The following is a 26,143-nucleotide window of genomic DNA, read 5'->3' as shown; positions in this document are numbered from 1 at the left end:
AAACAAACACTTTTTCTTTATGTCCACAGCTTTCCGATAAGTTCCATGCTTTGGAAACAGTACCAAGAAACGGACAGATGAACAGCCACTGTATCTTCCCCATGTTGTGAAGTGGAATCAACCGATACTGTGTTAGCAAATTGACACTGCAACAATGACTTAACTAATTTTAGCTGTTTTCTTGTACACTATTCTTGATCCCAGAACGTAAGAAATGGAAAAGCAATTAAGTAAAAAGTTAAGTTCAATAAGGACATTCATCTATTCCATTTATTAGAAAAAGTACTGTCCTGCGAAAATCAAAACATTTTGTCACCCTAATTAACTAGAATGCTTCGTTGTGGTATCAATCATTAGAGCGTTTCTCGACATGGTAATTGGAACTATTTTCTTTCTGTTATTGGCAGAAATAATTTCTCGTCGAATTATCGCTTTGTTCATGAACACCCTGTATGTGTGTCAGAATCTTAATTGCTTTTTTTTCTGATGATTATTATGATTGTAAGAAAAAAACTTCCATAATGGAAATCAATTGACGACATTCTTGTGACTAGTTTAATCGATTTATTCAGAAAAGCAGATTTTTATCCAAAGCCCGGATAAAAAATCAAATTTGTTGAACTGTGTTATGTAAGTTTTAAATCACTGGTTCCTTGCGAATAATATTGATGTGTTTCCTTTCAGGTGAATCCCAAGGTATTATAGGTTATTTGTATTAACATAAGTAAAATCCGATATAACATTAGTTTTATTTAAAGTGTAATTTTTAATATAACAAATTAACACTTCTTTACCAAAGTTTGGGGGCACCGGATGACACAACCCCTAGTTGTAAGTCTGGATGACAACCTCACATTCATAATTTTAAAATTAAAATCTACCCAGCAATTAGGTCGCAATTTGTTCCTATTTGGTTACTATACCTCATAATTTGTTTATTCTTATTTATGTAGAGAGTGTCCTATCCCTTTGAACACGACAACAATCATGGCTTCGTTGAGAACACTACTTTTCTTTCTTCTTGTACGTGCCAAAAATGACCTATCACAAACCAAAACAACTACAAATCGTTGAACGAAATTTATGCAATCACTGCACGCCGTTTCGAAGCACAAAAGTAATAGGGGATACTTCTACATCGATTCTAATCAACCCATACAATTGTGTTTCCCCGTGTTGAAATGACTATAGGAGACGGGTGGGGGTGGGGGCAACTTAACTCTTGCATAATCAATGTTACAGAATCAATCATGCCACCACCAAGAATTAAGTCATAATTTGTTCCAATTTATCCATTATGTCCCATAATATGTTCAAACTTATATTGGGACATATCAAACAATTAAGTGTAAATTTGGGGCATGGACAGAATTTTATGATGCAAATTCAAAAGCCCGTAGGAACTAAATGGTAAGAGGAAATAGAACAAAACATTTACGTGATACCTGTTATGTATAAGAAATTAAATTAAATTAGGTTTTCCCAGGACGTAGAAAGAAACGTCCTCCCTGAGCGTACAAATACAATTGAGCATAACGATTTGATTCGATTCGAGTTTGCTGTCCCTTTCAGCAGCGAGACGTAGAACTCAGTTGAACACAACGTTGCATGTTTCTGAAGGCTGCCAGAATTCCTGATAGCGCCTGGACCTCATCTCATGGCTTCATCTCCTTGGTAATAACCGCGAGTGAATTTCTGATCAACACTGATCCACAACTGCCGGAAATATGAACAAAATCTTTGAAATTTATTGGGTAGAAGAATTATTCATCAGTATTTCTTTCTCAAATTTAAAAATGTATGCAGAAATAAAACGTACTGGCTAAATGTGTGTTTTTTTTTTTTTTTTTTTTTTAAAGAGAATCGTTTACTCTATAAGGCAGTGTGTTTGATCTTTTAAAATTTTATTGATTTTCATGCCTTTTCACAGAATTAAAATATAATGACAAGCGGACAAGACTGAATATTTTTTGACATCATTTGAGTTTTGCATTTAATCGAGATGTTTTTAGATCACCGAAGCTGCTCGTAAGATTTAAGATTTGTGCTTTGTATGGAGAATCAATGTCGAAGTACCATGCGCTGCTGGTTTACGGTCTCAAGAACTGATTACACACCGCTGTGCCAATTGAGTGCGATTAAGAGTGAATAAATTATCTTCACGAATATCCTCGTCAAATGACTAGAGAATTTGGTTAGCAGCTGGAATGTGATATGAAAATTGTGGTGAACCACGTTCACTCAATGTGCAAGGTTCAGAAACCGGCGCTAGGATACCACACACTTCGGGCGGAAGCAACAAAAATCAACGCCGATTTTCTCGCACATCGCTCAACGCTGGTCAAAAACAGTACAAGAAAAGACGCTCGTGCTTTGTAAATAATGAGATTTTTTTTTTAATGTGTATATTACGCTTGGTATTTATTATCAGCTTGGGAAATTTCTTGCCAGATATCTACAATTACAAATATCGTGTAAAGACAGTGGCTATGGTTTATCCGGATTCCACGAACAGAAGAAAAAAGGCATGAAGTTATTGCACTGTTATTTAGTTCCTTACATTAAAGTGAATTTGTACGACTATATAAGGAAGGATTAATTATAACTGGATATCAACCCAAAATATATCCTTGAATGAAGTATTTAACTTCTAACGAGGAAATGTCCATGAATCAGATCAATTAAACTTTTTTTTCTGCAGAATTTGTTGTTCTTGACAAACTAGCATTACTAATCACCACCACTTAAATCATCATCACTACTCTTCAATAAAATTGAATAAAATCTTATTCTCTAATGATAGGTAATTCTATTTATTCATTTAACATAAAAAATTTCAGAATCAGCCTGCGAAGAAAAATAAGGTTACGATAGTCAGGAATTATGAGGACATATCCGCCTTTTGAGATGAAAAATTTCCGTAAACATAAAATTTCTAAATTCCCTCATTTGTCCGTATTTTCTATACTCAAGTATATTGTCAATTCAATTAAAGATTTTCACATGTGAAGATATATTTACCTATTTGTATTCAAAGAAGAAATTGTTAAAAATGATCGGAACTTGAAAAATATAATATAAGTATGAAAATTTAACATTATGCTGTGCAGGTACGTTTATTTAACTACTTTCCATATATTTCAACATACGGATTTTTCATAGTGTCAAAGTTGAGAGTCAAAGTTAAAATTTATCGTTCTTGTATGGAAAGTTAATGTTAATATAACGAGTTAGCCAGATGGAAGTGCCAGCATTGTGACACATTAGAATATGGTAACCCTGCGGAAAACATCATTGGAATCATTAACAACTTTGCGCAAAACATCATTGGAATCAATAATAATGAACAAATAACAATAAGAGAGAAAGTTAAAGATAGGACGTGTATTACAGATCCTAACGCCAAATTTGTCTTGGAGAACTAAAACCAAGGGTGTAGTTACGTGGGGAAAAAATGGGAGCCCTACCCGAAACGATTTCATTGCCCCCCAAATGCAGTTTATCTGAAAGATTTTGAGTTTGCTTTCAGTATGAAAAAGGACCGCTCCAAAGAAAAAGACAGCTCTCCCCTCAAGAAGAACTTGCTGGCTACACCCCTGAGTAAGAGAACCAGTTTTATTTTTTTTAAACTACTATTGAACTAAAAAAAAAAAACGAAAGACGATATTTTAGAAATAAAAAAAAATAATAAAAGAAACTTGTTTTGAAAATCTACCATAATCTCCAAACATCAGTTTCTAAATTGAAGGTATCTTACCTGTTAAGGTATCATCGCAATTTCACCCTTCACCTCTTATAGTAGACTCAATCCTAATACGCGTATTCAGAAAAGAAGACTGATCCAGATATAGATAGCATATAATACTTACACATTATAACAACCCCTCAAATTTAGAATTACGACCCATAGTTGGTACATGCAATATAATATGGCTATGGCCAAAAGTTCATAAATATGGGGGAAAATTTCCAATACCTCAAATTAAAGAAAACCAAGAAGATTTAAGATCAAACATACAGTTACAAGCCGTTCTGTAGTTCAAAAATATAAGAAATGAAATTTCTAGTGTCACGTTCCAAGGTTATGGAATGTAGGCTAAAGAAGACGAAGTAATAAAGAAGTTATGGAAAATTTGGTAGAATGAGAATGTTGGAAGAAGTACAAGAACATGCTATTGTCCATCACAAACTCACAAACCAGGAACCTTTCTACTAGGGTTGGCTGCTGTATCACCTTTTCCCTATATCTATTTACTCATATACCGTAAGACGAGGTTACTTTGTACATCAGGGGTTATTTTGCATAAAATATGAAACGAGCTGCACAGTCCTCTGTCAGTAAAACCATGAACTATAAAGAGAAAATTTCAACTGCCACAGTAAGATAGAACATCTAACTGCATTTTGGCTACAATATTGGCGGTTAACTTCAGTTCCAATTACCGGAAAGGTTTGTTGTTGTAGAGGTATGGAAAACAGGCATTGTAAAGGCAGACAAAATTTGAAAGATATCACTTACAAGAATTTCCGTAAAAGTTAAGCCAGTTTCGTAGAATACTACTGAGTATAAAGGGATTTTGAACAATAGGACTTCACTCAGAAAAGCTTTTTTTTTTTTTTTTTAAGAAATCACTAGATTTCGGGGAGGGGCTCGAAGCTTACACACATAGAATTAACTAATATTAATTAAAAAAGAAAGAAATCATGCAATTTAGGTGAGTTTCAGCCTGAAAGTCCCAAATCCCGTAAATATTCCACTGATTACAGTTGGGATGATATTCTCGGACAACCAAGGCAAATCAGTTCACGGGGATATTTTTCTGTTCCTGAGTATTTTTGTGGGGCATACAAGGTCTGTCCTAAAGGTAATGTTAGTGAATTTATTGTGACACGACTGTACGTCGGAGCGCGGTCTAACCGGTTAAAACTAGTAGTGGGGAACCCAGCTAAGAAGCGCTCCGTCGCTCAGTATGCTCCAAGCATCCGGAGAGTGAGGACGGGCCTGTCCGTGAGGATTGTTTTTTTAATCTTGTGTAAGTGAAAATGTAGCGCTAGTTAGAACAAAAATTTGCGATCTAGTTTTGCTTGAAACTTAGCAAGACCGCTATGAAAAATGTTACTATGATCAAGACTGCTTACAAAGAGCATGCCCTATCAGATCGGCAAGTGTTTCGGTGGTACAAGACCTTTTAGGAATGCCGGGGAGAGGTCGACGACGAGGAGCGCGCCGGACGGCCATCTACGACCACCACGGCTGACAATGTGACACGAGTGAGGGGACTGTTGAACTCAAGATCGACGATTAAGTGTTCGTTTAATAGCCGACATGTTAAACATTCCGAAAACTTATATTCATAAAATCGTTACAAACCATATCGACATGCGGAAGGTGTGCGCAAAAATGGTTACAAAAGTGCTCACTGACGACCAAAGGTCACGCCGCGTTCAGACGTGCCAAGAAAACCTCGATATGTGCAAACGTGATCGAAAATTTTTGGATAACATCATTACAGGTGACGACGATACTTGGGTATTTGAATATGATCCGGAGACCAAAAGGCAATCATCGGAGTGGCACACGCCATCGTCCCCTCGTCCGAAGAAATCCAGGATGAGCAAATCAAAGATCAAGATCATGCTCATCGTGTTTTTTGACATCCACGGACTGGTTCATCACAAATTTGTAGAACCTGGAACCACTGTGAACTCCAAATTTTATGTGTAAGTCCTCAAAAGACTGAAACGCAGGGTTCAATCCCGGACATCGCAGACAACTTGAAGTTGCACCACGATAATGCGCCGGCCCACAGTGCCTTCATCATCACCGACTACCTGGTCAAAGCAGGGGTGCCAACGATCTTCCAGCCTCCGTATTTGGCTCCCTCCGACTTTTTTCTGTTTCCGTGTCTCAAAACACTCCTGAAAGGCAAGCATTTTGGAACAGTGGACAGGATCAAAGCAGCTTGCACCGCAGCATTAAAGGACATTCCGAAGGAGCACTATCGCCACTCATCCGTGAGCTGGAAGTCCCGCTGGAGCCGATGTAACAACGCAAAAGGAGACTATTTTGAAGACTTTTAAACACTTGTAACGATAAATTCAATAAATGATTTTTAATACACTTACTGTCATTACTTTCAGGACAGATCTTGTATGCTAAACTATCAGAATCTGGTTCCTGTGCCGGTGCCAGAAAATACATAATTTTCTTTACAAATATCAATACCTCATACTAAGTACTGGTATCAGCACCATCATTCTAATATCAATATTTGTAGAGTGCATGCAGTTTTGTGTAGGAAGTGAAATGTATAAATAGTGAAGGGGAAACATTGCACCGAGACATTATGTTCGTATGATTATCATATTTTTTTGTATGTTGTGCAAAGTATCCCCACTTATAGGATTACTTTACATTAAAGTTTATATTTCAATAACTATGGTCATATTAAATATTTACTAATACACTTGCACAAATGTTTTCCTTATATATCCAGCTATTATATGTTTAAAATACAGTGTTCTAAATCATTAAGTGTGTAAGTTACACTCGATTTTCTTTAAAATTCCTTAATTCTGGTGCAAAGTAACTCCGTCTTATGGTACTGTATTTCGCAATATAACTTGCAAAAGTGTACATTGTACAGAAGACAGTGAACTCTACCTTTCAAAAGAATATGTTAATATTTAAAAAGAAAAAAAGAAAATGGATGACTGTTAATCATTATAGCTTGATGTTACACTCAAGCACCGTGGCCCTACAATGCAAGAACAATATTGGCATGGGTATTTAGTACCCATGTAAATTTTTTTGTATGTCTGTACACATTTTAGATAGAGTTTATGTCATATTTTTGAAGAAAGAAAAAAACTAGAACAAGAATTAGGAGGGAATACATGAAATGAACTCGATTGACGTTCACTTGAGGTTAAACGTTGGAGTACGAATTGTTTTCTCAATTGGAGAACTCTTTACTAGTGGGGGAAACAGAACAATATATCAATGAAATAACTTGTTGATTTGATTTGATTTGATTGGATCTGAGTTTACCATTCCATTCAGCACCGAAGCTATGAGACATGGACCCTACAGCTTAAGGTGAGATCCGAATCGCATGAGCTGCTGCCAGGAAGAAATGACTTCCTGAGATTTTGTGTTTTGCGCTCTTTCATGGTTATAAAGGACGAGATCTATCATTAACGTGGACTCCGTAACATTTCTCGTGCTTCAACGCGAAGCACTTGTGCAAACAATTATTCAAGATTAACTACCACAGTATGGACCGTTCCCCATCACATTGTATCGCCTCCAAGAGAACTGGATTGCAGAACCACGATAGTAGTGTCATAAATTTTTTTCAGTCTTTGCACGAATTCTATGTTTGCTCATGCATGTAAGTCAATCCGTTGTACTTCGTTCTTTTCCTTCAATGCTGTGACTGCTTCATGTACGAGATTGCAGTTTGTCTCAGCTCTCGAAAAACGGGTCTATTGATTAAGTCTGGGTAACCTCTCACCAAGGAAAGGCATGCCTGGAGGCACTACTAAAGTAGACTATAAGTCTTGTTTTAAAAATCGTGCAGATATGAGCCTATAAATCATTTGTGCTTTCTAAATCTTCTCAGGTCAACAATCGTTTGATTGCTTTGATCAGCTTTCCCCTCTTCACTATTTTAACCCTCCGTGGTCATACTGGGTTCTGATAGACCACAGAGACATTACTTTTAGTTCTGATTTTTTATCCTATTGTGTTTTGAAACGTTTCTCATCTGTGTAAATTCAATTGACAACACTGCCTGTTGTTATGGCTGGTACGCTGCGTTTATCACAGAATAGTAAAAACAACAAAATTTTCAAAAAAAGTATTTAAAATATTAAATAAGACAAAAATGTTTCTGGGATTCATTGTACCCCAGTGGGACTTCCGTGTCACAAAAAATAAGTGTGACCACGGAGGGTTAACCTCGATTCTTCACTTCCATGTACTTTTACGTCCCCAAATCTTGCATTATTTGGTCAGTACAGCTACAGCAGCCTTCCTCTAGGTATTTTTTTCCTTCTGCAACTCCCCTAATAACTAATAGTGAAATACTGCACCTTTTCACACACACAGGTACATGTTCCATTATATAAAATTTGGAGGTTTGGTGCGCAAATCGAGAAACTAGCACAATGAAGAACGTAAGATCTCTTTCCATTAGCCATACGTAAAAGTGCCCATTAAAACTCAAGCTGTGCAGGAATATCGTTTAAATGTCAACTAGGCTATGCAGCATTGAAGAACATACGAATATTAGATTATAATTTAATAGGAGTCAATTCTAAACTTTTCAACAGCCCTTTTTCCAAATTACATATTTTACTTATATTCATTATACCTTATTATATCATCATCTTCCTTGTAAACATATATACGGTAATTCTTATAGTTCCTCATATCATTAAACTCATCTTTCAAAGACTTTCATTCTCCGTTCTTCCTTTTTTCTTATAGTCCATATCTTAGTTCCATACAGTGCCAAATAAAAATTCCTCTTTATTATTTGTATATTTTTGAACAACTCAAAGAGACATATGATCTTGTTTACACACTGGTCTATCCTATTTTGGTTGGTTAAGTGAACTAGTTTTACGTTCTACAATTATACTCTGTAGGATAATGCAGATGAGCTCCGTCATGGATAAGAGATTAGCGTGCGCGCCTTCGGCGTGAGAGACCTAAGTTCGTTTCCAGGTGGGAGCTCATGTGATTCGGATACCAAGTTAAGTTGTAGGTCCATGTTTCATGTAGCCTCGCTGCAGAAAGAATGCTAAACTCAAAATCAAATCAAATCAAATCAAAGATAATGGAGAAGGATGATTATTTAAAGTGAATAATCATAAATAATTGGTGGACGGATAATGTGGGAGGAAACGAAAGAATCTCGAGAAAACTACTGACGCAATGTTGTTCACCATAAATCCACTTGGATTGAGGTCCAACTAGGGACCTCTCACAGCACAGATGAAGGTTCTACCTCCCTACCGAATCACTGTGCCCCCCAAACACAAATCGGTTTTCATTCAGTACATCTCACAACGCTGATGTAAGCTATATAACCTACTAAAATTACTAGTATGCATACAGTGTGTAACAAAAAGGTCGGGACAGTGGAATATCTCAAGAAATTTGCTTGAAATTCAAAAACCACGAAACACGTATCCAATATTTTAAAAAGATCTATTCAACTAACATAAATAAAGTTGCCCTCGCCCTTCCTAACGGGCGGAGGAGGGGGAACTTTAAAATTTTAAGTGGAACCCCCTATTTTTATCGCAGATTCGGATTCTGTATCCCAAAATACGTAACTTTAACTGGAAGTAGTATTTTGTTGTTTTTCTAGATGGCGCTAAAATCACAAAAAAGTGTTAATATGGTCTACGTCACCTGAGGTTGATAATAATCAAAACTTCTCGAGGAATACACGAGAATAGATCTTTAAAGAATTGGACATGTGTTTTGTGATTTCTGAATCTCAAGTGTATTTCTCGAGATACTTCGATTATTATCGACCTCAGTTGACGTACAATCATATTCCCTTTTTTGTGATTATCGCGATATCTAGATAAATAACGAAAAATGCATCCAGTGTACATATTTTTGGTCGCAGAATCCGAATTTGCAATAAAAATAGGGGGTTTCCATTTAAAATTTTAAAGTTGTCCCCTCCTCCCTCCGTTAGGGAAGGGAGGACAACTTCATTTTATGTTAGTTAAATAGATCTTTTTAAAATATTGGAAACGTGTTTTGTGGTTTTTGAATCTCAAGCTAATTTCTTGAGATATTATACTGTCCCGACCTTTTTGTTAAACACTGTATATATTAATGTACGGTGTGTGCGTGTGTGTGTTTTAAGGGCATGTTAATATCAATATCTTTTAATAATGAATCTTTTAAAATTCCATTAATTAAAATTCCAATAATTTTAGATCCGCATTAACAGAAGAAAACACATATTAATTATTATTTTAATAATAATTAAAGGTTTCTAGTAAAGAACTATCCAATTTTCATTGTCATACAAAAGCTAATCAGTGCCATACATTTCATAAAATGTCAGTCATAGGAGCGAAAGCGCAGATTGACACTGCCTTGGATTTCATTCATTAGGCCTGTCCAACCAAAGGCGGATCTAGAACGTGAAAGCTGGGGATCGGGAGAGCCAGAATCCCGACTATGGTAGGTATATCATGAGATTATTACAAACTTCCAAAACTATATAAATAATAGTTTAAAATATTTTTGTTACTAAAAAACTAGGGAGCCTAGACCTCCCCGGCCTCAGACTAGATCCGCCTATGCGTCCAACAATGTTAAACACATATATTTTTTGCAATAAAACGTCTTAGGCTACAGTAATAAATGAAACGAAATGTAAAATGGCAACATTGTTGCCTCTTATTAATAAGATCTTATCTGTTCTGCACGCGCCCGCTTTTGGGACTAACGATTCTGGTTGAAACGTAATCAAAGCGCATGCGAACTCTACCTGCACGTTCGCATATGGGAAAGATTTTAATAGATAAGAGCCACGTCCGCATTTGAGATTGAGAACCCAGGAAAAATGACAAATGAACGTCCACATAATTTTATGGCAAATCACATTAGAAACATGATTTTTTAAAAAATACTTTATCATACTTTTTTAAGTTGAAAAAGATATCACTTAAAAATCTCATTCTGAGCCGAAATATAAACTCGGATAAGACCGAGGTATAAATGGTCCCCTTTACTAGAACCTACAACGGTTTTCCCTATGATTATACAGCATTAACAGTAATTTTATAGAAGATTATGATATATGAAGGAAGGAATCAATGGTTTCTCTCTTTAATTAGATGAGCTACCCTAAATAATCCTGCTGTGCGTCCCTAAAATCTAAGTGGGAACCTGGTGCCTAATTTGTAATTCCAGGAAATATTTAAAGTAAAATTTTCATACCCTTCACTTGGACTGGAATTTTAAGGTTCTTAATTTAAGTAAAAATGGTGGTTAACATCTCCGTGATTCTCTGGAAATCACTAGATCGATCGTCCATTTTTGTGGGCCATGACTGAAGTGAGCAGTGAGTCCTTTAAACGTAAGAGTCTAGGAGATTCCTATTTTTTTTTTTAAATGAAACTTTTTTTTTTTTTGTACTTGTGAGATTATGGCCGTTTGTTGAAACTACGTATTTTTTACAATACCATATCAAATGAAACACGGAAACTTGAACACCGCCTACACACGCTCTGTATCCGTTGCATTTTCCGCCTACTTGCATGCAATTTGCTGGCTATTAGCCAATGATTTACGCGTAATTTAGCCATTAATGAGAAAAGGAAGGAAGAAAAATTAAAGAGCTGACCTTTTTCAATTAGCTTCCCATAAATTAATTACACGTTAAACAACGCCATTCATCGACTATATATATATAAACACGTAAGTCTGCATTTACAAAGTAAAATCAACATTGCTACTGGAACCATTAATCACTCAGCTAACATCAGAAATTAACAAATGAAGGTAAGAGATATTAGATTTTTCAAATATTGATATACAAACCTAGTATTTAGAACACGTTTTTCATATATATACAGTATACAAGTGAAATACGTATAGCCGTAACCCCCCCCCCCCAAAAGCAAAATTCGATTTTCATTTGATTTTGATATTTTTATGTCAAAGACTGGCCTTTAATTACTATTTCAACAGTATTTATTCCATTACATTTTAATTATACTCAATGAACTGATTTAGAATTTTGATTGAAGTTAACTTAAAAACTAGGATTCAGCATTCCATATTTGAATTTTACTTTCTTTTGAAACTATGGCTCAAAATTTAACTACTCATAACTCGGAAACTGAAGGACCTGCACTTCATAGTTTACACGCTTACAGAAGTGGACAAGGTCTATTAGATACCATACCAAATTTGACCCCGATCAGGTAATTCGGTTCAACTCGTAAGATATTATTCTTATAGTGTCTGAATTTTTAGAAAGATATTGAATAATGAAAAAAAGAAAATAATACTAGTAGATAACAAATATGTTACACTGATAGTAAAAATAATTCATTTTATTTAACTACAGTGTGTAATCACTAATTATACATACCGCCTAGCGTATACGTAAAAGAATCCGAAGGTTCACACCCGAATAAATGAATGTCTTTCGTTTGCATTTCTTTCCTGTACCAAACCAATCTAGTTTAGATAGTTATTTTACCCACTTCTCTACTAATACACCATCCTTACCTTCTCCTTGGTCTACCGAAAGGCCTTTTTTCCTTGTACTTCCCAACTAAAACTTGATGAACCAATGGTTTATATCCTTATTGCCTTTCAACCTAGATTTCTAGACTTTATTGTCTATATCAGCGTTTCCCAACCGGTGTGCCGCGGCACAGTGGTGTGCCGCGAATGGGTCGCTGGTGTGCCGCGAGGAAATCGGAACAAAATTATTAATTCTATAGCAATCAGATTGCAAGACATACAGAAAAAAGGTATATTTGTATTTCAAATTACTACTATGAATCTAAAATTTAAAGTTTCATACTGTGTTACTTTTCTGTAGAACATTTTTCTGTACATTTCTAATTTTGAAAAAAAAGTATTTGTTATCATTGTTATGACCATTATTGCTTCTTTATTGTTGCAGACTATTTCGTAACTTGAAATTTTAAAATATTATTCAATCCTTCCGGCAAAGTAAACATGCATACGAATTACCTATATTTGTGTTTTAAAAGTAAAAGAGATTCGTTTGTTCGTTCGTTATTTAGTGATCCTCCTTCTTAATGAAAGGTTGGATACAGTTTTCGAAAAAAAAAAAAAAAAAGTGTATTTTTAACAACTTGAGCCCTATATCTGATTGTAATTGTTTTCTATTTTTAAATTAAAATGAAAAATAAGCATAATGATTTACCACGGGGAAAAAACAGTGGTCTAGCTTTCTTCTCTGTGAGAAGGATGTCAGTAATCAGAAAAAAATACTACAGTATTTTATATTTTCAAATAATAATAATAATAATAATAATAATAATAATAATAATAATAATAATAATAATAATAATAATAATAATAATAATAATAATAATAATAATAATAATAATATGTGTGCCGCGAGAATTCAAGTTACCCTGAAGTGTGCCGCAAGTTGAAAAAGGTTGGGAAACGCTGGTCTATATGATAGACATTCTCTAAACTTCTAAACGATTTTGATTAATTTTGGTAGTTTACGTGAGTAGAACATGGCTTAAGTTTCTATCACATTAGAATTCACAAGAGAGTTCCCTGGAGAGAGAAAATGAAAACGCCCCTAACAACAGCGGTTCAAAACGTGTGTCAAAAATATACATTGTGGATGTTTCAATTACATTTTGGTTGAAATGTTTATCCTGAGGGCGTAAAGGGGTTTAAATAGTTTTCTTACACTTATTTTCCTGGTGCAAAGTACGGGCAATTGAGCTAGTATTTCTTAAGTGAACATTTCGTTATTGTTGGCCAAAAACTGTTCTAACGGTTTTATCCATGGTTTACAAACATTTTATTAACAATTCATAATCCAACATTACACATTTCTTTGGGGAAAATCTCTAAAAGGTGGTTCATTAGTGAGAATGAGTTTTCCGGGACAATTTTCTAGAAATTGTTCCAATGATTTTGATCTACTTCGTAAATATTTGCTAATAACCGTACTATAGTTCTTTTCTTATAGGTACTGTATAGTTCAATTTCCTGTAAACATTCACGAACACTTAACACTTGACCGTGCATTGGGTAATGATGTTAATATTGTTAAGCGTGTCCTTTCATTTACACGCGCTTGTAACTTTGCTCACGTTCTCTGAGTGTTTTTAATCTTTTACTGTTATTTATTTTTTTCCTGCACTTTTCTTTTTTATTCTAATTCCTTCTTTTTCCGCTATTTATTGTTATATATCCCTTTTGTCATTATTAGTAGTATTTATTGTTATTGCTATCTCTATTATTTATTGTAATTGTTCAACGTTACTATTTATTGTTATTGTTCTCTTTTCCTATTTATTATTTAACGTTACTATTTATTTATTGTTCTCTTTTCCTAATTATTGTTAATGTTATTCTATATTTATTAATGTATCTTTCTTTCTATTTTGCACGTTTTTTTTTTTTATCTTTCAATATGTTCGTTTTTAATGTGTATTTAGGGCAGCTCGTGTCAGCGTCGATTTTAATTTTTTTTAAATATACACAAACGCTAGAAGATACAATAAAGAGTAAATATATTTTCTACTATTTGTATTAATGATAGATAATTATTTAACAAATAGCATCAACCACTACTGTAAAAGTAATTTCCTACTTTTATTAATCACTCAAATGTGAATACGTAGCCATTAGAGAGGGAGAGGGCCTACCCCCCAAAAAAACTAAAGCCGCCCCTGGTTTGTGTTTTTAGCAATTGTGTTGATCGGGACGGGAACAAATAGCCCCGATGCTGACGTTCCCATTAAACTTGACTCAATCAATCAGGAAGACTACTTTGAAGAAAACTATTCTAAGAAATTTGTTCATATTTCATAAAATAAAGTTCTTATTAACAATCCTACAGAATGAATTCAACAGATTCACGTTTTAAATAATACCAATAACAAATAAAATTGGCGAATAAATTGTCATACAGACGTCATAGAATTGCTTGAATGTTCTATGATGTGATTCATTTGAACATTTGTGATTGTTTTGCGACATCATTTAGTTGTCAATTGTATCAGAAGGAACATTTTATGTCACGCTGCTATATAAAAAATGCTAGCGGAAAGCCAATGAATAACCATTGAGTTAAAAAAAAATAATTAAATGCACATCAACAGTAGTTTAGAGTAGAATTACCAACTAAACTAAATTTTCTTATAATCAGTAAAACGATCAAAATGCTACACATGGACTATGTAACATTGTTACGGTTAGTGACTTGCCATTATCACCAGGAGGTGTAAGAAGATTAAGTTACTCTACGCTTGAATGTAGTTCGTGACCTTCAAGGTAAAAAGTTTATTTGTGTGTGCTTACTATATTTCAAACGACATTGTGAAATTTGAAAACAATATTTATTGATTATCGGTTTATTATTACCTTTGCAGATGATCTTCCAGTGTCTGGTTTTCTTCATGACCGTCCCTGCTCTTCTTAATGCTTATCCATTCCCGTTTCCATTCCCAACGGAAGGATCATCTCCTTCATCAACTAATGGTGTTCGCCATGGCTCCTTGGGAGACTCCACCTCAAGAGGAAGTGAGGGACTCTCCGGAAGGGAAACTTATTTGGGAAGAGACATCAGCGCTCTATTTCCTGGACCATACCTCTCTCCCAGAATTTATCGTAGTGCTGTGTTTCCTAATCCACCAAACGCAAGACCTCATCGACACGATGTAGATGACCATCATGATGTCCCTGCATCCGCATCTGAAGCATTGAAGGGTCACAGAGTAGATCAAGCAGAAGCTGGAGGATTGGCACCTCCAGTAGGAGTTCCAATTGTCGGTGATGGACAATGTGAAAGACATACTTTCATCTCATCCAGCTCAAGAAATTACTTTACGTAAAACAGGAAACAAGAATATTATTTGCCATTACGAAAGACGTCTCCTAACAACTTTGTTACACTTTCACAAATATTTCAGTGCTATCTATAATAACTTCTTTCTTTTGATAGCATTTTCCTTATTTATTATATTAATTGCTTCTTAAGGACTTAGCTGAACTCAGGCCCGCAACTAGAGGGGGGCTAGGGGGCCTGGCCCCCCTGAACTTTTCGTGGCCCCTTCAGACCTCAATACAAGTGCTATTATTAATACAGAAAAACACAATTTAGATATTTGTAAGAGAATGTTTAATGACTTGACCACCCTAACTTATTCAAGCCTCCCCAAACCTCTGTGGCTGATTTCGGGCCTGCCTAGACTTAATCTGAGACTTAATATTCGTTCATACTTAATTAGGCAACTTCTTTCGATTTCCTACATATATCGTAGTTACTTGCGGTCAATCGTTATTGGAGATAGCATATCTTACTAAAAATAATGAAAATCGGAAAATCATTAAGTGTTCATTTTTCAACTCTACTGTAAAAGAGAGGAAGCAATCCATTGAATTTGTTTCAAAATTTTCAGAAAAATCATGTGAGTTTTTAGGGATGGCATTTCGATCTATTCCACTTTTTTCTTTTCTCTATTGTTTTAAAACAATCTTTCTATTTGCGAAATCGAGAGAATAAATGACAATTTCCGAAAGAAATGAAGTTCGATTTCTTAATAAGACTATTCCATCTGACTGAGAGAAATAAGCAATTTTGGAAAAGTGAAATATATTTTAAAATGAAATAAGTATCACATGACTCGTATCGTCATTTTAAATTCCATAGGAAGATAGGACACCGTGTCTGATATTAAGAGAGTGTTGTTATAATTAACATGCTTGTATGTGACCCATAACAACGGAAGTGAAGTTCGTGCTATTTTTCAAAAATGATTAAGTTTAAAATAAGTAAAATGGTCTTTTCAGGTAACCGGGTTCTCATTTAGTTAAGAAGATTGGTTAATTATGCAAGTTTTTAAAGGATTTAGAACATGAGGTTTCATTTAATTCAACAGACTTTGCAGCTCATTGAAATGCTCTCTCTCTGTTGATACTATTGCCCAACAAATAAATAGGTAAATAAAATAGCTGGTTAAGATGGCACATCACTTTCGTTTCTTTAATTACACAATTTTTTCTATATTTTTCCTATATTTGTCTTTTTGTGCATCATTCTTATGAACGTTTTTATTGTGAAATTTTCTCTCTTGGTGAAAGATCTTTTAAATATATCATCAAACTTCTTAATTCTTTACTTATTTTCAAGGTTGCACCTAGCCATTATTAATAAGCATCAGTGATACATTATGCACTTTATTAATAACAACTCAAAGGCATAATGTACATACTTAACTTTACAATAAATTAAGTAAAAATATTTGTCAGTTAAGTTATACTTAAAGTATTTGTTAATTTATTGTATGTATTAAACTGTTTTAAATTAATTTATTGTAACTAATTTCTTATTTATTTAATAAAAATCCTGAATATTGTATATAATGTTATTTGGAATATTATTTTTAAATAATGTGTCGAGAGATAGATAGAGATATCTCCAGTCGCCAAGTTAACAATCTGAGTTTGGACTCGTAAAGGAAACTCACTCACAATTGCGTGTTCTCCACGATACACCTTCACGCAACCTTGTTCAACAACACAGTTTTGCGGGGGCCACTGGGGCTCAGTGGTAGAGCGTTCACCTCTGGTGCTTGAGGTTCCGAGTTCGATCCCAGCCCCCGCCAAGTGAATTTTGTGGTGGAAAAACACCGTGTGTGTGAGTTTTCTCTGGATTCTCCCGTTTCCTCCCACTTTCTTCATTCCACCATTTCATTCATTATTCATCATCACCGTCTTCTTTAGCTTAACCGGCATAACCGTGGGACGTAAAACTCAAAGATTTCATTTCATTTTTATAAACACAGTTTTGACTGAGCTATTAGGTACTTAAATTATTTTATGAACATTTAAGAACTTGAAATTCGTACGCGTGATTTCAGTTGATCCATTGGTTGCACGAGTAGCTAATACTCCCCTTGAGTTTTAGGTGAAAGTGGTATAATCCTGGGCGCGATTCCAGTACGATTATATTTACAGGAAGGTGTACAAAACGTTATTCTGACTACATTTCCTGGTCTCCCTTCGTTACATAAAGCAAATATTGACACGGTATCTTGCCTCAACTCCAGGTGGCCTTCTCCGGAACATGATAACTAAGGAAAGCCTCTTTCAAACGAATGATGAGCTAAAGTATCAGATGCCTGCACAATCCTACAATGCATTTCGCAACATCTTTACCACTGTCCGTTACACACAATATACAATAGTATTTATCTATTCCGGACCAAGTCTGTTCGACAGATTTTCACGTGTTGTATACATCGCACGTTCATATTTAAAGCCTGTGACAAACATCTAACATTTCAGCTAAACGAATAAAACGCAAGCTCTGACGCGACGTTGCCGAGTGCTAAGGGGTATGGCTATGGCTAAGCAGACGAACTAAGGCGCGATCAGGTGGCAGAGGGTAGACGTGGATGTGTACAAAATAAACGTGGCAATACCGCTGGTCTCTCATTTGCTAGCAGCATTTAAAGGGATCTTGGAGCGCCGCCTTCAAATGCCAAGATGTTTGTCACGCCATTTAGTTCTTTCTGATTTCAATTCGTTTCGTCACAATAGTATTTTCTACAAAAATGAAACAAAGTCTTTAATTTACCGTCCTGCGCTTATGTTCTTTAGGCAATATAAGGTACATAATGAAAGTGAATAACTAAGAAAAGATTGGCGTAATGAGAATGTGGGAGAAAATGGAAGAACTCTGAGGAAAACCACAGACACGATATTGCTCACAACAGACTCAAACGACATGAGAGCGTAGAAGCAATGAATGCATACACCATAGGTGACATCTAAGCTATCGTTCCCGCTGCAATAATAATTTGTAACATGCATACACCTTATTCATTTATAACTAATGCCCATATCTAATCGTTGTTTCCTTAGTACTCACAATAGTAGTATATATTTTAATTCGAAACATCAATGTTAACTTTCGGTTTTTTTTTTTTTTTTTTTTTAGAAAATTTTATAATGTTTCTTCTTTTCTTTGAGCCCCTTGCCCCCCTTCTATTCCATATTAACTGGTATATTTCTTAGTAGAATCTAAGAACTAAAATAGTTGCTAAACCATTTTACCCGACCTTGATTCGACATTTCGATCTCGAGCTTTTCAGCATTATTCCGCCACATTTTCGACGATTACAGTCACTAATTGATGCATTTGTGCATACGGTTTATGATAGATAAGGATGTTTTTTACTTGTCATTTTTACTTTTGATGCTATACCCAAGGAATTTCCTACTTTTTTTTTCGGCCGCCCTTGCCCCACCCCTGCACCTATGTGCTTTAATGGTTTCTACGACTAAAATAATGGATGTCCTTTTTATTTGTCAACTTTTTATAGCTATTTTCAAAATTTTCCACAAATTTTCGACTGGTCATAGAACCGAAAGGAGGCATTTCTGCACCAAGATTGGTCGATACTTTTTTGTCTTATTTTGGTGTCAGGAATTACCCCAAAAAGCTGTTGAAGTTGATTCCGAACACTCTATGTAGAAATATTAGCTGAGTGTTCATTCTTCGCACGGAAAGAATTAGTTTTAATCAAAATATTTGAAAGGGATATTTGAATTCCTTTGCCCCTTTAGGACCCTCACTTCAGGCCCATAGCTTGAACACTAAAGCGGGTCAAGATCATTTGATGGCCTTACTTGAGTTCACCTTTCATCCATCTATACATATCAAGACACAACCAAAAGTTTCAGGAAAGCTAAAGGTGATTGGACAGGAAATGAGCTTCCTTTGCTACCTCCTAGTTAAGGTCTGCCCAGTTAGGTTACGATTCAATCAAAGTAAAGTGATAAAATCTCTGCTCGAGTCAAGTAATAACAATATTCAAAAATTCATTTCAAACGATTCAGCCGTCTTCTCGTTGAAAGGAGACCCATAGTAAGTCGAAACTATAGAAACTGACTGTAGCGTTTAGAAGCGAATTTTCTAAAACTTTAGCATAAGTGTCCAGAGGAAGTGATATACCACCAAGTTTTATCTTTATAACTTGAGAGGCGGGTCTGTGGTAGATCAGTGATAGAGTTCACCTCTGGTGCATTAAGTTCATGGTTCGATCGCAGGTCGCGATAGGTGAGTTTTGTGGTGGACAAAATCGTGTGTGGGGTGTTTTCTCACTTTATTTATTCCATCGTTCCATTCTCATCATCACGTCTCGTTTAGCTTACACGACATACATAAATCTGGAAGATTTAATATAATTTCATTTGTAACTTTATAAGCTCTATTTTGACCTACAATTTGAATCTTCTTTTCCCACATCCCTTAGGATAATAGTATTTTGATTGGTGAAAATAAGGAAAAACAGCTGGAGCCAAGCACTATGTACAGTTTCATTTCAAACTGTTCAGCCTTTTTTTTTTTTTTTTTTTTTTTTTTACCGTGGCACTATAACAGATACAGTAAATTTTATTTATAATTAATTATACCACTTGAAACGCCCGTTGTTTGTACGTGGAGGATAAGGAATATGCAATATATTATATGGAAGGTAAGGAAATGAGTGAAATAAATAAACAAGGAAGACCAACGCCTTTGGTGTTGCCTCTGTCAACATAAGTGTAATAAATAAATAAATAAATAAGTAAATAACGAATAGAAGCGCCTTTGGCGTTCATCTTTTTAATATCAATGCAAAAAAAATAAATACCGAAGAGCAACGCCTTCAATGTTGCCTCTGTCAGTTCCCGGACCAATTGCTATGTTTCTTCTCGCTTAAGCTTGGGCTCAAATGTCATAAGGACTGTCACCAATTAACTTAGCAATCCTGAAAAACTATGGATTCGACACTAATATCGGTCATTTTAGACATGTTACTTTTCATGTCTTCCCAACCCCCATGACGATGGGAGCTGAAGTTGGACTTGAACAGCGTCGGGAGTGTTATTACTTATCTCAGCGATCCCAAAAAACTATGAATTTGATAGTAATATCCAGCGTCCCGAGTATTTATCTCCTTTTATACGTACATTTTGACCCCCAGTAATTCCCTCCCCTATGCCAAAATTCGTAGGTAATTAGATCTGGTGAAGATCTTTCTGTGTACAAAATTTGACAACTCTAGGCCACTCCTTTGTATGCGAAGAGCTGACGACAGATAGGTAGACATGCACACACACACATACACAGATTATTCTCTTATTATTAAAGAAGATAGATAAATTTGCAGGAGTATAAATCTGCACGCAGTTGATAGACAGACGCAAAGAAAATAAAATTGTAGAGGGTATCAAGATACTATTTCCACGAAGAGACGTGATGCTTGCGTCTAGCAGGCCGCAAGAATTAATTTATATAATAACTAGTTGAAATACCCATTCTTCGCATGGGTCAGATAAAATATATATGTAAACAAATTGAACAACGAAAGAAAAAAATATCGGTCTTTTTCTACTACTTTTACCTATCCCGGTAAATGCCTCCTGAGACCCTCTGGTTCGATTTTTTTTTAAAGGCCTCTGGTCCCCAGCCGAATGGAGTGAATTTGGAAGTTAATGCGATCGGAGTTTCACCATTGATCCCAGCGACCGCGAAAACTATGAATTTGACACTAATATCTGTCATTTTCTACTACTTTTAGAACAGCAAAAATTATTCAAGCCCCTCCTATAGAATAGTATTTCGTAAAATTTCATCTTATCTACAGAGTAGGGTACAAGAGGAACATTTCCACAAAATTCGAAAGTTCTAGACCTGGTAGTTTCTGAGATCTGTTGATAAGTGAATCAGGAAGTCAGTGGATTTATTCTTTTATACAGAGTGTTTCAAAACAACACCCACAACGTTTGGGAGGTGATTCCTGATACCAAGATAAGACAAAAAGAATAGATAAACCTGGGTGCACAAATGCTTCCCTTCGGCTTTATAGGCTGCCGAAAACATAAAAAAATGAACTTTAAAGGTCCATAGCTCCAATACTATGGGATCTACCGCAGTCGGGTCAAGACTTCATTTAGGAACTAGTTTGTGTCCTATCCAAATATTCATATTTCAGAATCCTGCGGTACTTCCGCAACAGTTTATTTATTTATTTATTTATTTATTTTTTAGATGTAGTTGGTGAGTACTTCAAATTAGATGTCCGTAGCTAAACTTCATCTATAAAAATTGTTGCGGAAGTACCTCAGGATTCTGAAACTTGGATATTTGGATAGGGCACATACTAGTTCCTAAGTGAAGTCTTGACCTGATTGCGGTAGGTTCCATAGTTTTGGAGCTATGGATCTTTAAATTTCATTTTTTCATGTTTCCGGCAGCCTATAACTCCGAAAGGATGCGCTTGTGCACCCAGGTTGGTCTATACTTTTTGTTTTATCTTAGTGTCAGGAATTACCTCTCAAACGTTGTCGGTGTTGTTCTGAAACACCCTGTATAAAGAGATATAGGTTTCGCTTCGTATTACTTATATTAAGCGCGTATGAATACTTATCTTAAGCGCGACGAAAGTAAACATCATTGTAACACTTTAGCCACTGCAATAGCAACAGCTTGTTTGTAACCAACATGGCTGCGTTCAATGAAATGCACAGCAGATGACATTATGAGGAATAATAAAGTATGTGGGATAAATATTTATAAGTGCTTAGAATTTTGATTTTCTTTTGATTTGATTTGAGTTTAGCGTTCCTTTCAGAGCGAGACTATATGAGATGTGGACCTATAGCTTAACGTGAATCCGAACCACATGAGTTCCCGCTGGGAATCGAACCCGGGAAGTGATTACGAGGGAAACAAAAAAATAAAAGTAATAGGCAAGGAAAAGAAGCATGGTGGATTTGATGTTCGATTTGGCAACTACGCTTCCTAATGAGACAAAAGCATTGGAAAATGACCACCAAAGTAATCAAATGAGGTGTCAAATGTTGCAGGCTTAGTCCCATTTAGAAGATTTTTTTATGGATTGAAATACACGAAGAACAAATGTAATAATATCGAAAACAAGTGGCTGCACTTCTGTTAGTTTAAATTTTATCGGAAAATTAATATTCACAAAACTCTTTTCGTGAAATATTACAGAAAAGATAATATTATACGTTCTACGTTACTTGATCTTCTTTGTCTCCGTCTTTCCCATGTTTATTTGGAGCCGGCGTTCCTGTATTTAACTTTTTCCCCATCGCTGTCCTCTACCCTGGCCGTCCTCTGTTCTCCATTCCCTCCCCCTCAAATCGTTATGTATCTTGTTCTTCCATTTCATCTTGGGTTTTCCCCCTCTTTCTTCTACCTGTTACCTCCAGATTTCCAACATAGTCGTCGTTACTTCGTTTTACATATCCCAGCCATCTTAGCCTCTATTCTTGAAACATTTTACTCCAGGGTCTCAACGCCTCTTATATAATCGTTCCTTATTCTGTCCTTCCTCGTCACACCACACATTCATCTTAACATTCTCATCTTCGTCAATTTATATTCTTTTCTTACAAGGGAGGGTCACTAAGTTGCTCCGCTGAGATCCGAACGAGACAATTTTGTCTGCATTTGATATGTTATGACTAGACAAATCTCAAAGTTATACGTGCCACCAGGCAGGATATGGTGAGTTACAACATATTTTGTCATGTAAAAGCTACAAAAAATTACCTGTCAGAATACTTTGAACCGAGTCATTTGTTCGGAAATGGTTGGGTAAACGGAAAGCCCGGCGAACCCTATCTCATCATTTTCAAGGACAAACTTTTTGGGGTAAAACATTTTGCCCCAAGGTGCCTCTCAGTGTCCCAGACAGGGTCCTACTCAAAATTTTCAAATAACAAAGGGGATTAAGTAGCACATCGTTTGAGAGCTGTTGTTAAATGAAAGTAGATGGAGCAAGTCTCGACTTTCTACGAACACCCTGTTCAAAATGGCGGCGAGTCAAAATGTAAACAAAAGCTTAATTGAAAATCTATGGCCACCTTGTATCCAAGATGGTAGCCTGCATCGAAAGGATAGGTATACCAAACTGCTGAAGCTAGAGAAACTAAATTTGGCATGAATGTGGATCAGTAGGTGACGAAAAGATGCGAAATGTTCAAAAACGCAATGTCATCATCATAGGTATTCTGCCTTTATTGGTAGGTCACTTGCCGCAGCTGAGAAGCTTCCATGCTCCACGGTCCTCCGCTAACCTTTTCGTCTTCGCGTATGATCTTTCTGTTTTAATATCATCCATTAATTGTAGTCTCCTTCGCCCCCTCCCTCTCTTTCCCTCCACCATACCCTCTAGGACATCCCTCATGATACAATCTCTTCTTAGGCAATGTCCCAACCAGTTTCTCTTCCTCTTCCTAATAATATCTAAAAGTGTTCTTTTCTCACCCACCATTTCTAACACTCTCTCATTCGTTTTCCGCTCGACCCAACTAATTCTTTCCATTCTTCTCCACACCCACATTTCGAAGGCTTCCAGTCGATTTTCGTCACCTTTACGTAATGTCCACGTTTCCGCTCCATACAGTACAACACTCCACACAAAGCATTTTATGAGTCTTTTTCTCAACTCTTTGTTCAAGGTCCCACAAAACAGACTTTTCTTTCTTTTAAAGGCTTCTTTCGCCATTCCTATCCTTGCTTTTATTTCACGTTCGCATTTCATGTCATTACTAAGAATACTACCCAGGTATCGCAAACTATTCACTTGTTCTATTTTCTCCCCTCCTACTTTTATATTTGACACAGACCCCTTCGTTCCAATCACCATGGCTTTTGTCTTTCTAACATTTATTTTCATCCGATATTCTTCAAAGCCCTTCCTAATTTTTTCTAACATTTTATTGATTTTCCTTTCAGATTCTGCAACAAGCGCCATATCGTCTGCAAATCTTATACATCTAATCATTCTACCTCCTACCGAAATGCCATCATCATCATGTATGCTCTTTTTCACTATCTCTTCTAGATAGACATTAAATAGTGTTGGCGAGAGGCAGCATCCTTGTCGAACTCCCCTTCCAATTGCACTCTCTTCCGTCAGTTCTTCCCCTATCCTAACAGTTACTTGTTGGTTCATGTATAAGTTTCTTATGAGTTAATTTTTTTCTCTTTCCATTCCAACCCTATCATTGTTAGAACTCCCAACAACAATTCCCAATTCACGCGGTCAAAAGCCTTTTCATATTGAGTTCAAAATGCCGCACTATGTATCGAACGCATGTCCAGCTCAAACCACTGGAGTTGGAGAAGCGAAATGTGGTATTTACGCTTATGGTGTTTATGGTTAATAGCATATATCAACAAAATATCAGATATCATCTGTAATCCAATATGGGTGCCAGCGTGAAAAATGAGTTTGTATATAAATATGCTATTTCTTGGAATATTGTGACAAACCAACAAAGTATGTGCAGCTCGATGTACTGAAATGATTTACACGTTGTTTGGTACTTCTCTCAAATCTTGTAAATGAATGTGCTTTTGTATATTTGGTATTGCTTCAAATATTGCGATCAAACCAACGAATGGCATACAAATGTAACTATCACGAATATGTTACAATAGAGCCCCCAACCTAACTGGTGGAGCAAGTCCTTTATGTATGAAGTACGTATGACAAAATTAGCAAAATACCCGAAGGCATTCAACGTTTGTTTAGTAGTATAAATAGCAAGTCAGAGTTGTGTGTTTATCGCATATTCGTTATATTCACGTAAATGATTTCGAGAGAACCGTAACGAACGTGCATTAGGAACAATATATATATATATATATATATATGTGTTGTTACGGAATGAAATAATAGTTGAAGTGAATCGAAATTCAATTGTTCTTTAGTCTTCCTATTGCTTCTAAATACATAATAGAGAAAAATAGAGATTTAGATTTGTACTGTTATGAATGACATAGGTTTTAAGCGGCCATCTTGGATTTAAGATGGCCATAGATTTTCAATAAAGCTTTCGTTTACATTTTGACCTGCCGCCATTTTGCACAAGGTTGTCATACAAAGTCGAGACTTGCTCCATCTTCTTCCATTTAACAACAACTTTCAAACGATGTGCTACTTAATTCATCTTGCCATTTGAAACTTTTTAGTTGGACTCCACCTGGGACCCTGTGGGGGCCCTGGGACAAGACATTTTAACCTAAATCGTTGTACTTTAAAAATAATGCCACTCTTCCTTTTCTGTTTTCACATTTGTCTCACCGTTTCCAATTTATAGGCCTGGCCACGGACTTTTCAATTAAGTTTTTGTTTACATTTTGACGCGCCATCATTTTGCATAGTAGAGAGTCGAGACTTGCTCCATTTTCTTTTATTTTACAACAGCTTTCAAACGATGTGCTACTTAACCCCCTTGTCATTTGAAAATTTTGAGTTGGACCCCGTCTGGGACTCTGCGGGGGACCATGGGGCAAACTTTTTTTTTATCCCAAAAAGTGTGTCCTTGAATATG

At 35.8% G+C, this 26,143-nt stretch overlaps 2 protein-coding genes across 2 annotated transcripts in view; one reads left to right on the top strand and one right to left on the bottom strand.

The window, feature by feature from the left end:
* LOC145680428 (degenerin-like protein unc-105) overlaps positions 1–26,143 on the bottom strand; it is a 553,540-nt gene that overhangs the window by 131,399 nt on the left and 395,998 nt on the right. The gene's annotated exons all lie outside the window — the stretch shown is intronic.
* Positions 11,455–17,124, top strand: LOC145681436 (uncharacterized). The gene is made up of 2 exons (XM_081753079.1): positions 11,455–11,545; positions 15,151–17,124. Exons 1-2 carry the CDS (start codon positions 11,540–11,542, stop codon positions 15,610–15,612), a joined length of 468 nt encoding a protein of 155 aa, XP_081609205.1. The 5' UTR covers positions 11,455–11,539; the 3' UTR covers positions 15,613–17,124.

Source organism: Thermobia domestica, chromosome 3, assembly GCF_964235325.1.
Source record: "Thermobia domestica chromosome 3, izTheDome1.hap1.1, whole genome shotgun sequence".
NCBI classification, from domain to species: domain Eukaryota; kingdom Metazoa; phylum Arthropoda; class Insecta; order Zygentoma; family Lepismatidae; genus Thermobia; species Thermobia domestica.
The sequence above is the reverse complement of the archived record's forward strand: the minus strand, read 5'-3'. Positions and strand labels throughout refer to the sequence as shown.